A 17,086-nucleotide genomic window follows, 5' to 3' on the forward strand; every position below is an offset into this window, starting at 1 on the left:
GGCCAGAGGAAGAGGAAGAGGAGCCAGAGGGGCCAGAGGAAGAGGAGCCCGTATGCGTGGTGGAGGAGCTGCAGCAGCAAGAGGACAAAATCCAGCTCAAGTTTCAGATGAAATTGGGGCAACAATTATTGACCATGTCATCAATCATGGCTGGTCCTTCAGAGAGACGGGACAAAGGGTCCAGCCCATTCTGACTCGGAGCACTGTGGCATCTATTATCAGGCTTTTTCGGAATGAGAACAGGTAATTCACAGTGTTACTGTAATGTATACCACTGTGTATTTCAGCTTTACTGTATTGCCCTGTTAGCAGAACAAACTGTGTCTACAGTAATGCAGATGTTTTATCAATCCCATTTATGTGACTGTCATACAGTAATATCAATTTTGACATGCTTTTTGCTTTTACTTTATAGGATCCACACATTACCACACACTGGTGGCAGAGGAAAGATATTTAGTATTGAACAGGAGTCTGCCATTGTAGATATGGTAGATATGGTAGTGGCAAACAATGCAATCAGACTGCGTGAAATCCAGGCAGCAGTAATTGCAGATCAGGGAGCATTTAGAAATATAAACAGTGTGAGTTTGGCAACTATAGATCGAGTCCTTAAACGACACCATGTCAGCATGAAGCAGCTGTACCGAGTTCCATTTCAAAGAAACTCTGACATCGTAAAGGAGGCACGATTCCAGGATGTGCAGGTACAGATTTTGTTATTGTAATACCTTGTTTACCATAGTTACATGCGACTGGAATACTGTAATTTGCTTTATGAATTTGTTCTTTTTCTTAGAGAATAATGGAGCTTGAAGCTGAGGGGGCACATCACAAATTAATTTTTGTGGATGAAGCCGGCTTCAACCTCTGTAAAGTGAGGAGACGCGGGAGGAACGTCATTGGGCAGAGGGCCGCTGTCACAGTGCCAGGTCAGAGGGGTGCCAATATCACCATGTGTGCTGCCATCTCCAATGATGGGGTCCTTTGCCACATACCAACCATTGGCCCATACAATACAGAACGCCTCATCACATTTCTTGATTCATTGAAAGAAATACTGATTCCACCCGAAGAGAGAGGGCTGTTGAGGCCTGGCATGACTCTGTATGTCATAATTTGGGACAATGTGGCTTTCCATCACTCTCGCCTTGTGAACGAACGGTTTGCAGCACAGCCTCGTATCATGATGCACTTCCTGCATCATGATACACCTTCCTATTCTTCCCTGCATACTCCCCTTTTCTGAACCCAATCGAGGAGTTCTTCTCTGCTTGGAGGTGGAAGGTGTATGATCACCGGCCATATGAGCAGATGCCCCTCCTGGAGGCAATGAATGCTGGTTGCCTGGCAATAGGTGCAGAGGACTGCCAGGGATGGATGCGCCATGCAAGGAGGTATTTCCCTCGGTGCATTGCAAGGGAAAACATTCAATGCGATGTTGATGAGAACCTGTGGCATAATCGTCAAGAACGAATGGACTAAATGTGAAAGATAAAATATATCTTTTTTTTTTTAAAGGTATTTCCACCCATAAGTTTCCTTTGGTAGCTTTTTTTTTTTTTTTTTTTCAGTATCCATTTGAGTTTGTAAAGTGTCATATTTCATATTGATGGCTGTATTTTGTTGTCCATTGTGAAATGATTGATTGAAAGAATAAATTAATTTGACCACAAGTTGTGGTGTTTGATGGAAATATTTGCTTATGTTGCATGCTTTTAATGTTTTGTGAGTGTTAGAGCATTTTGCTAACAAAATGAGTCATTTTGGCCATTGAGCTTCAGTTTTATTCTGTGTGTTAACTGGTTTGAAAATGTGATGTCAGAGTGGGCAAATGTGTTTAAGCAATTGAGAAACTGTAATAGATTTTATTTTGGTTTACATGTATTTTGTGTAATATTTACAGTATTTCAGTTTTCAGCCAAAGTTTGAAAGTAAGGATCAATGGAATCAATAAAATTTGCATCAAAGCATTTCTGATTCTGGATCCAATTCTTTGCAAGAAGGCAACTTTATCAACAAATGTCACTGGCATGAAAGCTACGTCCAGTAATAGACTACAGTGACAAGCTACGTCCAGTAATAGACTACAATGACCAGCACTGATTCCCACTGAGTGAGAGTGTATTTAGTATGTTGGTGTCACTGTGTAATGGTTGATTGATAGAGATCAGACACTTGTTTGCTAGTTATGTTGTTTGAAGGCAAAATGTTCTTTTGCTGCACATGTTAAATGTTTTGGTCAGAGCCGTCTACTAACAGGATGTCATTCTGACCATCAGTCTGTTTCAGCCTGTGTGTTAACTGCTGAAAAATGTGGAGTTTGAGTTGACTGCTGTGTCAAAGCAATCGAGAAAAACTGTAACACACTAATAGTTTAACTGATCACTAACCAATCACTGCTTTAGTTTAGGCCTATGAATAGGTCCATCACCCTTATCAATAGAGCTTAACAATTCCACATAATAATAAAAGCAAATGTACACACACACACACATAGACACACACACACTCACATAGACACAAACAAACACACACACAGACACACACATAGACACACACTCACACACACACACACACACACACACACACACACACAAACAAACACACACACAGACACACACACACACACACACACACACACAGTTACTAGGGCTGGGACGGTTACTGAATATCACCGCCATCACCGCATATTTTTTATTTAATTTTTTAACTTTTTGCTCATGGAAGTTACAGAAGAACAGATATCGTGTGATATGAAATATAATGAAAGCAATAATCACTGTATTTGTTCTCATCAACTGTCAAGAGTTTATGGAGAGAAAACTAAAACTGAAGTTGCTCGTCACTTCAGCTTTGCACATGAGGATGGACAGTCCATTGAGCTGAGGTGGACGTGGACACATTAACGTTAACGCTGTAGTGTTTACCATTGCACATTAGCCTAGCAGCTAGCGGAGTTCCCTTCTGCATATAGCCTAGTCGTGACAAAACCGCACGGTTGAATTTCAGCCTGCATTGTCGTTTTGTAGCCTAAAACAGAGCAGCTGATATTGGTTATATTAGAGAGAGCTACAAGTTAGCGGACTGCTCTCTGTCTGCTAAGACCGCTGTGCTGCTAAGCTTCTGCCCTCGGCATTGTCGGCAAACTTTTTTTTTTTTTTTTTTTACTTTATTGACAATAGCAAAAAACCTTTATACATACCTTTTTTTGGATAGAATACTCAGCTATTAAAATAGCCTAATAATTGTTGGCATGATTTTATAAATCATGTTTTTATGTTAAAACGTGGCACATTAACTGTATCTGGGGATGGATATCTAAGTGAGTACCTTACCTACTGTATAGGCCAGTAAGCTTATCATCAGTGGAGATTTATATTTGATAATAAAATGTTGTATTCATGTCAAGACTTTTAATTTTTGAGAAAACTTGGAATAGATCAACGGAGAGGAGAGAAAGCGCCGTAAATGACATCAAAACACAGTAAAGACTCTCACATTGAGCTGAAATGGAAACACTGTGCTAAGGTTTAAGCCCATGTTTTCACACACACACACACACACACACACACACACACACACACACACACACACACACACACACAGCCACACACAGAGAGAGACACAGAGACACACACACACACACACATACAGCCACACACCCTCCCACACACACCTCTCTCTTATCTCTGCAAAGTTTCCTCTGATGATGTTAATGCTGATGAGGGTTGTCATAGCGATCTGACGGCCACATCCTTCCCGGAGGTCTAACCCTACGCAGGGACGTCTACAGAGAGGGTAACCTAAGTAACAACTACAACATGACTACAGCTAATAAAAGTATTTTTCTCAAATACTCTGTGAACTGGAGCCTCATACATAAAATACTCATAACTCATTCACAAAGATACTATATACTGGGCATTCATTATTGAAGGACACATTAGTTTTAATGAGTTATGAGTCTGCTCCAACTTAAAGAAAAGGATTCTGATAAAACACACACACAGACACACACACACAGATGCACACACACACACACACACACACACACACAAACACACACACACACACACCATTGCCAACATGTTTAACCTATCTCTCGCATCTTCAGATCTTCAGGGCACAGTTTTTCAAAAAATGTAATCTGTATCAAATTGATCTGGATTTGGAAATCCTATGTTTTGCTATCCAGGATCACCTGATCCATCTTATTATTATTTGGTTTGAAAACTCACAACTGAATCCACTCTTCTGATGGGATCAGGATAATCCTGTTTTTTGGTATGAAGTACATCCCAAACCGAATTCAAAGTTCTAAAAAACCCAAAGGGCAGGTTTGATTCAGATCAAATGTAAAATCGCATTACATGATCTGATCTTAGTTCGGAATCCCTCTTTTGCTTTTGAAAACCCATTTCCAAGATTTGATCCAATCCGTGATCCTAAATCCCACTGGATTACTTTTGAAAAACTGGGCCCTGGAGACTGGAAATCCCTCTCTTCAAAGGGGGAGGCACCCTTGACCCAAACTGCTATAGACCCATATCCGTCTTACCCTGTCATTCGAAAGTCTTCGAAAGCTTGTTCAATAAACAGATTACCAACCATCTTGAATCCCACTGTATCCTTTCCGCTACGCAATCTGGCTTCCGTGCCGGTCATGGCTGTACCACAGCCACCCTCAAGGTTATAAATGACATCACAGCAGCCATTGACAAAAAGCATTACTGTACAGACGTTTACATTGATCTGTCAAAGGCCTTTGACTCTGATAACCATCGTATTCTTATCGACTGACTCAACAACCTTGGGTTCTTTCATGACCATGCTTCGCGTGGTTCAATAACTATTTCTCTGATAGGGTCCAGTGCGTTAAATCTGAGGGCCTGTTGTCTGGACCTATGGATGTCTCTATGGGGTTACCACAAGGTTAGTTTCTCAGGCCGACTCTTTTCTCCCTATACATCAACTGTTTCAATGTGCTGTCGGGAATTCTCAAATTCACCTCTATGCAGACGACACCATCCTGTACACATCCGGCCCCTCATTGGATACTGTGCTATCAAACCTCCAGGAGAGCTTCAATGCCATTCAGCACTCCTTCCAAAACCTCCAATTACTGCTAAACTCTGGCAAAACCAAGTTCATGCTTTTTAATCGATTGCTGCCCACCCTTCCCACCCAATTAGCATTACAACACTCAATGGGTTGGAATTAGAAAATGTGGCTGTGTACAAATACTCAGGTGTCTGGTTAGACAGTTCCCTCTCCTTCCAGCAACACATAAACCACCTTCAATCTAAAGTTAAGTCTAGGATCGGTTTCCTATTCCGCAACAGGGCCTCTTTCACTCATACTGTTAAACTTGCTTTGGTGAAAATGACAATTTTACCAATTCTCGATTTCAGTGATGTCATTTATAGAACTGCCTCAAACTCTCTCCTGAAAAAACTAGATGTTGTCTCCAATAGTGCCATACGTTTTGTGACCAGAGCACATTGTAACCCCCACCACTGCAACCTCTAGGCATTAGTTGGCTGGCCCTCATTACACACTCAACGCTTAACTCACTGGTACCAAATCATGTATAAGTCCTTGCTAGGCAAAGCCCCACTGCACCTAAGCTCACTGGTCACCATAGCTTTACCCACCTGCAGCCTTCGCTCAAGCAGTTACATCTCCTTGGTCACCCCAAAAGCCCACACCTCCTTTGGCACCACTCCTTCCAGTTCTCAGATGCTACAAGTTTTTATGAACTACAAAAAACTCTGAAACTCAAAACCTTTATCCCACTAACTGCCTTTAAAGTATGTCTGTCTGAGCTCCTGTCCGATCACTTTACGTACTAACTAGGGTTGGGTATTGTTTTTGTTTTTTTTCCAATACCGGTGCTAAACCAATACTTTTAAAACGATGCCAGTGCCTAAATGGTGCCTGAACTGATACTTTAAAAATTAGGGTAATAGGGAATAGGGTATTTTAAAATAACTTTGAATGCACCACGAGGCTTACTAGTTTCAAGTGATGACCATGTCTGTTGTTTTTCCGACAACGGCAACTGCTTAACGTCCCGATGTTTGAATCCTCTACAGTGAAATACAGTCACCCTTTACACTGTTTAGCTGTCAGCTTTTTAACCCTGTTTAATCCAGCTACTATTTTACGGTAGGCTAACGTTAGCTGCTGTCAAGTGTACTGTTAGTGTCACGTGCAGCGATGCTACTGTTGCCTCTAACGTCTGTTTCAGAGCATCAGAGAGCAGCGCAGTGGCTTCGAAATGAGGTGCCGAAATCCGCGTTGTAATTCGGTCCGGTAGATAGCGGTCTTTTAGGCACCAGTGCCGTATTAGCACCGGGTTTCAGTACCCAACCCTAGTACTAACTGCTCTCCATCTTTCATCCACTATTCTGCACAACCTTATTCCATTATCTCTGTCATGCCCCATTGCATATTTGCACAGATGCACATCTTCACCTGCTCTGCTATCATATCTGTTTACACTCTTTTGCACTATACATCTGCCCTGGCATGCTCAACTGTTTTCTCCAACCTTTGTTGTCATGCAATTTTTGTCCATCTACTGATCTACATCACTATCTAAACACAATCTGCACTAACTGTATATTTACTGTTTACTTCATTCAGCATTTATATAGACTGTCTATTCATGTTTACTGTGTTATTACTGATCTACATCACTAACTAGACCACAACATACACACACGCACACACACACACACACCACACACACACACACACACACACACACACACACACAGATCACTTCATCTGTTTGCTTGACATTATCAAAAGGAAATGATCAAATGCCTCAACTGCACAGACACCCACCCACACACAGACACCTCTCTTATCTCTGTAAAGTTTCAAAAAGAGAGAGAAGAAGCTGCTGATGAGGGTTGGTGTAGAGTATATGAGCTGAGTGGTGTCAGTGTTTGTCGACCTCGGAGCAGAATGGCTGCAGTCACAGAGCTCTCCTTCCTGCTGTTTGCTCTCATCAACAACATCCATGCTGAAGAACGGCTCATCATCCGAGAGGAAGGAGACTATTACACCTTCAACCTCCCCGAGAACACCAACTCCTGCCTGATCTCCAGATCTGTTGGTGAGGAGAAGCTTGTCCTGTGGAACACCTCTGACCTCTGGTCCAACAGCTCCTCAGTACCCGAAGACCTGAAACAACGACTTGACAGCGATGTGGATACTTCTTCTTACACCATCCTCAACCTGACCCATTCAGACTCCGGCCGGTACCAAGAGGAGTGTTGGACTGAGGGCAACGTGACACATGAGAACAACATCACTATTACTGTTTGTACTTCAATAGTTGGGAAATATGTCAGAAGATATATCACAGTGAGACTTGGAGTAACAGTGGACCTGCCATGTGAGGGAGCAGCTGATAATCTGGATGTCCAGTGGTTCAAACAGGACTCTAGATATGAGAAAGAAACATGGAGCAGAGTTTTTGGGGACAAGACGACATCAGTGATGGACAATGTTAGAGGAAGATACCAAGTGGTGACAAACACATCAGATCTTCGTGTATCCAACCTCACAGCTACAGACCTTACACCGTACACCTGTCTGGTGATGAACCAACAGCAGTGTGTTAGCAGTTACACTGTAGGGTTGAGACTACAGGTTGAGATGATCTACGGCTCAGTGGGAGAAACCGATGTGTTGCCGTGCACTATCGCTGACTCTACTGATGAACAGCCCCCACGTTGGAGGAAGTATAATCTAAAAACATACTCTTACACTGACCTACGACTACAAAACCAGACTGTTCCTTCAGTAGACCAAAACTACTCGCTGGTGTTTTCATCTCTAATGTTAAATCACTCAGGTTGGTACTACTGTAAAGCCTCTATGAGAGTGCAAAAGTATCAGTTGTTTGTGTGTCCCAAATTTGGCCCACCTGCTGTAGAGCTCTTCTCAGAGGGAGAAGAAATCACTCTCAGATGCAGAGATTTGGGAGATAAGTGGCATGTTTGGTTTATCAAGTCAGAACAAACAGAGGGAAGAATCTTTCATGTAGAGTCTAATCAGAGCATGAGCAGAGTGAGCATGTCTAAAGGTAACCTGGTTATCTCTAATGTCTCAGTGGGAGACGCAGGGGAGTACTGGTGTGTAGTTTATGGCCGAGATGGTGGTCAGTGTGTGTCAAAAGAGAGAACTGTGTTAATGTACATGGAGCCCTTTGGGATTTACTCCACCTTCTTCAAAGTGCGATGCTCAGTGCTCAGTGTCCTGCTGCTGATGCTCTGTGCTGCTGTAGTCTCTGTGAACCTGAGGACACGGAGAGGAGAGCAGCTTTCAGCTCACACACACACTTAATATGCATATATGATCATTTCATCATTGGCTTTAATACAGCCTGGTATACACTGGCTTTAATACAGCCTGGTATACACTGGCTTTAATACAGCCTGGTATACACTGGCTTTAATACAGCCTGGTATACACTGGCTTTAATACAGCCTGGTATACACTGGCTTTAATACAGCCTGGTATACACTGGCTTTAAAACAAGGGATGGACACATTCATGCAGAGAAAACATTTAAACTAGAACACAAAAGACAGAGAGAGAGATTACAGAAACAACAAACAGAAATGATGGGAAATAAGACATAAATACCCAATGATTATTATTATAATAATATAAAATAAGTTTTGAATGTTAGAAGGTAACCTTTGATCCTGACAGGGTGCAGATGTTCCCGTATCATCTGTATTATGTTGTTTATATATATATAAAAATTAATCATTTGACAGCCCTAATATATATATATATATATATATATATATATATATATATTAGGGCTGTCAAACGATTAATTTTGTAGAACTCCTATTACTTCTACTATAGAACTTCAGCGATTAATTTTTTATAATAGCGATTAATCGCATATTTTATCACATGATTAAAATTCTATTATTTTGCATTTCAGAACAGCTTTTAAGTCCATATTAACAATCAAAGGCAATTCTTACCAGTGTATCTTGATTGGGAATCAAATGAATGCAAAGAAAGTTACTTTATGAACTTGATTTTAAGATTTATAATTATTTATTTACTGTAAACAAAAGAATAATTTGTGTGAATCTGTCATTATTGCACAATTCCTCCAAGTACTTAACTAAAAAACTAAAAATCTCTATCCTTACCAGAGTCAATCTAGTGTTTAGTAACTCCTAAATAATGTTGATTCCTCACTGACGTCCAGTGATCACCGGTTAATGAGACAGAGTTTGCACCTTACAGCAGTTCCAGTGTGGCTGCTTCCTCCGTGTCATACAGGCTGTGTGGTGAGACTACTGTCCCCCTCGACGGCAACGAGACCGGTCAGAACATGCCAACCGTAGTACGTCTTTAAGACCCGAGTCCTCTACCATGCTGACAGGTCTGCAGTTAGTTGCCACCCATTTAGCAAGAGCTGTAGTCATTTTTTGGGATTTGGTTTCATCAACAGGTCGGCTAGTAGCACTCTCCTAAATACTGCTTAACCTGAGCCTGCTAGCATCAACCTGAGTCACGTTAACTGTACTACTATGCTTAGCTCGTAGCTGGTAGCTCCAGCTTGACGTGCTTCGGTGATATTTTAATTCAGCTTTACACAACGTGCATGTGGCTTTGACTTGTCTACGAGCCAACTGGGAGTTTCTGAAAATAAAAATCTTCATTCAGAGTTTTTGCTGCTGTGTTTCTCCATCATGCTGCAGCAGCAGCAGCAGGATGTGTTAGGAGGAAGTGGCAGCTTGATGAGAAGTAACGGTGCTGCAAAGGGTCAAAATAGTAGCCTGTTAGGACCACGCCAAGCCCAGTGGAGTGGAACAGAAATGAATAAATGGAGGCATGAGATTAATGCGATTAAAAAAAAAAAAAAGAATCACTTCGCATCGGCCCTTAATCGCATCGCGATTAACGCGTTAACGCTGACAGCCTTAATATATATATGGTATTATATTGTATATATATTGAGATTGTTGATCTTTTCTTGATGTTATTGTAGATACGTGTCTGTGTGTGTGTGTGTGTGTGTGTGTGATTGTGAGTGTGTGTGTCTGTGTGTGTTGTGTGTGTCTCTGTGAGTGTGTGTGTGTGTGTGTGTCTGTGTGTTGTGTGTTTCTCTGTGAGTGTGTGTGTGTCTGTGTGTGTGTGTGTGTGTGTGTGTGTGTTCCAGATGTTGTATTTTAAATCTAAAGATTATGTGATGTTGTATATTATATATGAAGGAATATGAATTGTCTTTAATGCATTTATAATAGTTGTATCTTGCAGTGTTGTCAGTGTTATAAACTTGTTATATTTTGGTCTATATGTATAATCTATCGTCTGTATAATAAACATTATTAATAAACTATAAAACTTGTTCTGATTGTGATTTCTGATTAATTATTATAATCAACATATCTCTGGGTCTGTAAAATGTTTCTTATGTTAACTTTCAGTAAGTAAAGTTGATTTCTAGAGCACATTTAAACACACATTAATCTGACCAAAGGGCTGAATAAAAGAACATTAAAATGTAAATATCAAAACCCAAAAAGAAGATCCCAACACCAACAACAAGCAGCAGTTCCCAAACCCAGAATGATGACATGATGAGACCAGATAGAGAGATTAGAGAGTTCTAATGGCTCTTTATCCCAGATATAAAAACAGAAATGGAGGGAGACCATCTGATATGTGAAGGCAGCAGCTTCCACCGTCGTGGAGCAGCAGCTGGAAAGGCTCTGTCCCATATTTGGCAGTTTGCAGATGATCTGTATCTGTGTTTTATTATAAAGTTAATGAAATAAAAGGTGTTGTACTTTGTCTCAGCTACAGCTCTGAGTCTCTCCCTCTGCTCCCGTTTACCTCACCACTGATCTCACTTCATGTCCCGCCCACAACACTATCTGGTTGGTAGATGTTAGACGAGTAACAGCCAATCAGCACTCACCACTGATCTCACTTCATGTCCCGCCCACAACACTATCTGGTTGGTAGATGTTAGATGACACACGCACACACTGATATAAATGAAGTGAATAAAATATTAAAAATATGACCTGAATACGTAGTACAATCTAATACGTGTAGCAAGATACACACACACACACACACACACACACACACACACACACACACACACACACACACAGTGTCTTCTTGTGTCTAGGCAGACTGTCATCTTCAGTCCAGTGTGACTTCCTCTTGTGGTCTGATGTTTCTGCTCCTCTGTCTGGTGATCATCACTATAGATGGTAGAAACCATTGTTGTTGTTTTTGAGACAAGTCCCCCCTGAACAGCACTAAACATTTTAGGCATCGCTGGCAGTGAAAGATTTAATAAACAACTGACTTGTAACTAAAACCATTTAAATGCTACATTTACTTAACTTGAATTCATTCATTATTATAGCATAATTATTTTAGGATTATGCATGACATAGGTACATGACTGACACACACACACACACACACACACACACACACACACACACACACACACACACACTTTCTCGACTATTATAAACAGTTTATTGTCAGGTAGCTTTGTCTCTGTGATGTTTTGCATAACAACAGTGCAACAGTATGAAATATAAAGAAATATGAAAAGTTATATGTGTTTTTAAAGTGTAGGAGCTATGTTTGATGCAGGATTGTTGGTCCACTGAAACATTCAGCATCAAAAACATCAATATTTAGTCAACCTGAACAGCTGTTCATTTCCTCTGAATCCCCCTGAAGATTTCTGTCACCAAGAGAAAACTTTGGTCCAGAGACAAAAGTCCTCCAGCCTTAAAAAAAGCCACGCTGCATTCAGCAGAAGTTGTTTCTCTTTTGATTATTTTTCTAAAGTAACGATGACATGAGGCTGTACAAAGGTCAAAGAGATTTAAAGGATGTGACCAATGACCAACCAGTATTTCTTTAAACAACAGTTGAATGTTCACTCAGAAATCTTTCTCAGTTGGTTTTCTGATGTTCTGATTCTGCATCTTGTTTGTCCATCAGTGAAGTTCTGTCTCCATCTAGTGGCTGAAACTAAGAACAGCACTCCCTCTTTACTGGACTCAATCACTTTCAGAGTCAAAGTCCACTTATTAAAAACAGACTTTACCAGCTTTTCATTTCAAAGAGACAATGTGTACCAGTCAGTTATTGTAGAGATCCATCCCAACTCTCCACAGTTTGGTTCTTCAGATTAATCTCAGCTCTCTGGAAAGGACTGGATCCACCTCACAGAGAGCAGCCATCAGAACTGAGCTGGCTCTACTTCCTTTTCTTCTCACCGTGTCCATCACGTCTCGTGCTTTGTCTGCTCTGCCTGTTCTGACTGACTGCATTTCACCATCAGTTATAACACCACGCTCAAGGAGTTTATCCAGAAGCTGGTTCAGAACAGGATCAGACACTCGCTCTACAAACTGTCTCCGAACTAGCAACAGCTTTTCTTCAGCGTCCTCTGCTGGGACGCTGTCCTCTGCTGGGTCATTCCTCCATGGATTTGGCCCAGTTGGACCTGGAAGATAACCGGGGAAATTATTTTCAGTTTGTGTTATCCTTTAAGAAGTATTCCGAATTCAAAAGACAGACATTTATAATTTATATTTCATGTTTTTTTTATAAAACCCCTAGGTTTGTATCAATCTGTTGATATAGCGTTAATTCAGATTAACTTAGTCTCTCATGTCCAGACCTTCCTCCACAGCTCTGAGGAGGAAGGTCTGTCTAGTCCACACATCATTCCTGGATGGGAGAAAAACCTGCTCTGGTTTATTGGCATTTCTTTAAACCAATCACAATCATCGTGGGCGGGTCTAAGCATCAGACGGAGCCACGGTGCCTCTGCTAAATAGTCTCAGGAAGGAACTTGTTTTGGTGGAACATGTGTACGTTCAAAAGTAGTTTTAGTCGTGCAACAGAAAACTCAGATTGGACAGATAGTCTAGCTAGCTGTCTGGATTTACCCTGCAGAGATCTGAGGAGCAGTTAACCATAGTCCTCACAAATCAGCCGGAGGTTAGAACACCAACACAGAGACAGAGGAAGGGGACGGACATCTGACAGAATGTCCGGCGGCACCAGAGCAATACTGGAAGTGGAACGTCGTGGATATAGACTAAGATTAATTTTTATTTATTAAGTAACTATTTATTAGTTTGTTTCTTTTTATTTTATTATATGGGACATGAACCCCCGTCTCCTGGGTGAAAGTCCTGTTTGTTTGACTTTCTTAAATCCAGCCCCTCTTAACTGGGACATCCATCAGGTGGAGGGCTGCTGTAGGAGGGTGAAGCCTTTACCTTTCAAAGACACGTTACGTCTCCAGACTTCTGTCCTCTCTCGGTCCTGGACCATCAAAGTCACCTTCTCTGGGATCGTCTCCAGGAAAACTTCAAATGTTGGATGGTAATTTGGTCCATAGTCTGAGCTAAATGTTTCATGCTGAAACCCAGTAGCAACATGTCATTTTTCAACCTGTTACAGATATTTATCTGGCTGATTGTGAATATGTTTTCAACATGATGAGTCTGTGTATAACCAGTAGAAGTGATTAAACTCACCTCAGGCTGTATTATAAAGCCCTCAGGTTGACAGTGGACACTGTAACTTTGATCAATGCTGAGATGACATTTGGAAGAGATCCTAATGTGTTTAGCACCTCTTTGTTTCTTTTCCACCTTCAGTAACAGGACATTTTTATTAGTTTAGTTTTAGATAGTCAAGTCGATTTTAGTATAGAGCATGTTTAAGAAAACAATATAGTTCATGTTGTTTCTTACATTTCTATTGGCCTTGAAGTAGAAATTGAAAGAGATCTTTCAAATTAAATACGTGACTTTCAATTTGCACCCATTTCACATCTTCTAACCAACTGAGTTTAGGCAGATGGTGAGCACATATGACAGATAGCTTTACCCCAACTTCAACTGTATTTGTGTCCCTGAAGCAAGTATAAACACAATAAAGACACATAAATACATACAAGGTATACACACAGTCATCTACCTCATCTAGAAGGATGTTGCGGGGCAGCAGTAGAACATCTAGGACTCGAGGCCCCGTGTCCGGAGGTCGGAGGAACAGCAGAACTTGGGCCTCTATTGGCAGTGAGATGTTCAGAAATCTTCTAACGATATCCCAGATCAGGCCAAAGGCAGAGAGGTGAGGAACCTTCACGACCACATGAGTGTCTGTAATCTTCAGCGGCTCCAAGATGCTCATCCCATCATCAGTGATGTGGACGACAGACAACAGGCCATCAACAAGCAGCGCTGGGAAAGAAAAGACCTGTTACACTTTGGTTTCATTGATAAAAGGTTAATCTACCGTTTATTTAGTTCTACTTGAGTTCAGAGACTTCAAATTAATCCATAGTCATTAACTCTGGAGCACCCCAAGGATGTGCAAGTTCACCTCTATCCTGTACCTTATTATTTTTTTATTTTCCTGTTCCACATGTGATCTGTCTGGATGAGTGTGTTAAGTCTTGTAAATAAACTCCACTACTCCTTTAATTTAAGTACTACACATGAATACACATCTTTTCAGTAGTATTTATTCATTCTTTAACATTGAAGACTGTAATGTCTTTACCATCCTTTGTTTCACAGTGTGGAAGGTGGAGCTGACAGACTGCTCCATCCTCTGAACACTTGATGTCAAACAGCGGCCCTGCAGCCATCCTGCCAGCTGATTGGAGGAGGCTCTCATCCCATTGGACAGTGTTGTACAGCAGCTCCGCCTCCTGAGTCGTAACAAACACCAGTCCAGTCAAATCACACTGGAACACACCTGGACCAGGACACCTGAACCTGTCGGACACAGAAGGGCCAATCACAAACAAGCTCTCCCTCTGTGGGTCAAATTATGTGTTGAGTTAAACCGTGCAGACACTCTGCGTTTTTATTCATCTTGTACGACAAGTTTTACACGTTTCAGTCTTCCTTCCTGCACAGTCACATCCTGCGATCCGTCCAACAGACAGATCATTGATTCTTCAGCTGATTGATCAGGCGTTGTGAACGTCTAAGAAAACCCAGTGTGTCAGAATTAACCCAGGTTCTAAAATATGTTGGGAGCAACAGATTTGGGACTAGAGTCAGACTTAATCTGTCCGGCAACACAAACAGATAACAAATGTGATCACTGCATTGCTCAAAAAGATGGGGACCAAACTGACTTTCTGGACAAGAGAGTGAAGCAGCAGCTGCAGGAGTAAGAAGTGTTTGAGTTTTAAAAGTGAAGTGTAAGCACTGAAAGCAGTTGAAGTGACAGGTGAAGTGTAGGGTTGGGCATCGAGAACCGATTCCTACTTGGAATCGTTTCAAAAATTACGATTCCAGTAGAATCGTTTCTTTATTGGAATCGTTTTGGCAAAAATGGCGCTGTGTCGTGCGGTAGCCTGTTGCAGCAGCTCCTGATGTGTGTGTGTATTTTGTGTGTTTTAAGTGATTTTTTTGGTCTTTAAGTTCAGTTCTTTTTTTATAGTCACTAAGAACATCTGTGTAGAGATGGCTTCTGACAACTTCGGAATTTTTCTCTTGGTTCTGTTCTTACTATGGACGACTTTTGTAACTGCGTGTTACGCTCAAGGCAGCGGGACTATTGTTTACACACGCGATCAGCTGATAGTGCTGTGTCGACCTGTACTTCTGCCGGGGGACAAGCCTGAAATACCGAAGGAACTACAGAGGAGACGCCGGGGTTGCAGAGGTGGATTAAAACGTAAGGCAAAAAAAAGGAAACATAAGCCTGCCGTCCCAGCGATCATTATGGGGAATGTACAGTCTCTGGGAAATAAGACGGACGAACTGGCGGCGCTCATTAAAACCCAGAGGGAATTCCGCGAGTGCAGCATACTGTGTTTTACCGAGACATGGCTGCACTCGCACATCCCGGACCATGGCGTGGCGGTACCCGGATTTTTGACGGTTCGGGCGGACAGGGTCATTACAGACAGCGGTAAGAAGAAAGGAGAGGGGGTTGCACTGTATGTGAGTGAAAAGTGGTGCAATCCCAGACATGTGAATGTGAAGGAACGTTTCTGTAGCCCGGACATTGAACTGCTGGCTGTGGGGTTTCACCCGTATTATCTCCCGAGGGAGTTTACGTCCACCATAGTAATCGTTGTGTACATTCCACCATCTGCTGATGCGGAGGCAGCTGCTGACGTCATCCACACCACTGTCTTACAACTTCAGACGCAGCAGCCCAATGCCTTCATGGTTATCACTGGGGATTTTAATCATGCTTCACTGGATAAATCCCTCCCGGACTTTCAACAATATGTTAACTGCCCCACAAGAGACAATAACACTCTGGACCTCCTGTATGCTAATGCCAAGGATGCATACAGTGCCACTGCCCTTCCCCCCCTTGGCAAATCTGATCACAACCTTGTCTTGCTGTCTCCTGAGTATGTTCCTCTTGTCCAGCAGCAGTCTGTCCAAAAAAGGACTGTGAGGAGGTGGACTCAGGAGGCTGAGGAGGCTCTGCACGACTGTTTTGAGTCTACAGACTGGGACGTGCTCTGTGAACCACATGAGGAGGACATCAATAATATGACAGACCGCATCACAGAATACATCAAATTCTGTGAGAATGTCACCATGCCCTCCCCGACTGTACGCTGCCTTCCCACTCACAAGCCGTGGATCACCAGTGACCTTAAAGTTCTTCTTAATGAGAAGAAGAAAGCTTTCAGGTCATGGGACAGACAGGAGCTGAGGGAAGCACAGCACAAACTACGGGATAAACTGAGGGAATGTAAAAACTCCTACAGGAGGAAGCTGGAGGCCAGTCTACAGGAGAACAATATGAGGGAGGTGTGGACAGGGATGAAAGAGATCACCGGGTGTGGGGGTAGAAGAAGACCAACACCAGGCAGCCGTGAGAGAGCAAACGAGCTGAACTGTTACTTTAACAGGTTTAGCTCACAGCCATCCCCTGCCTCTTCTACCACTCCACCACCCCCCCACACCCCCTCTCTGCCTCCTCCCCCCCCTCTCTTGCTCCCACACCTCCCCCCTCACTCCCCTGTGGTCTGCCCACTCCCCCCACA

The 17,086-nt window shown here is 42.2% G+C and overlaps 1 protein-coding gene across 1 annotated transcript in view; it reads right to left on the reverse strand.

Annotated features, from left to right (window-relative positions):
- The window catches only part of LOC116059033 (NACHT, LRR and PYD domains-containing protein 1-like), a 55,219-nt gene that overhangs the window by 18,480 nt on the left and 19,653 nt on the right, over window positions 1-17,086 (reverse strand). Inside the window, exons 9-12 of the mRNA XM_036007167.1 lie at window positions 14,620-14,837; window positions 14,032-14,297; window positions 13,587-13,703; window positions 13,326-13,467 (exon numbers count right to left, since the gene is read on the reverse strand). Coding sequence (XP_035863060.1) covers window positions 13,326-13,467; window positions 13,587-13,703; window positions 14,032-14,297; window positions 14,620-14,837 — 743 coding nt within the window. The remainder of the gene's footprint in view (window positions 1-13,325; window positions 13,468-13,586; window positions 13,704-14,031; window positions 14,298-14,619; window positions 14,838-17,086) is intronic.

Source organism: Sander lucioperca, chromosome 11, assembly GCF_008315115.2.
Source record: "Sander lucioperca isolate FBNREF2018 chromosome 11, SLUC_FBN_1.2, whole genome shotgun sequence".
Lineage (NCBI taxonomy): Eukaryota > Metazoa > Chordata > Actinopteri > Perciformes > Percidae > Sander > Sander lucioperca.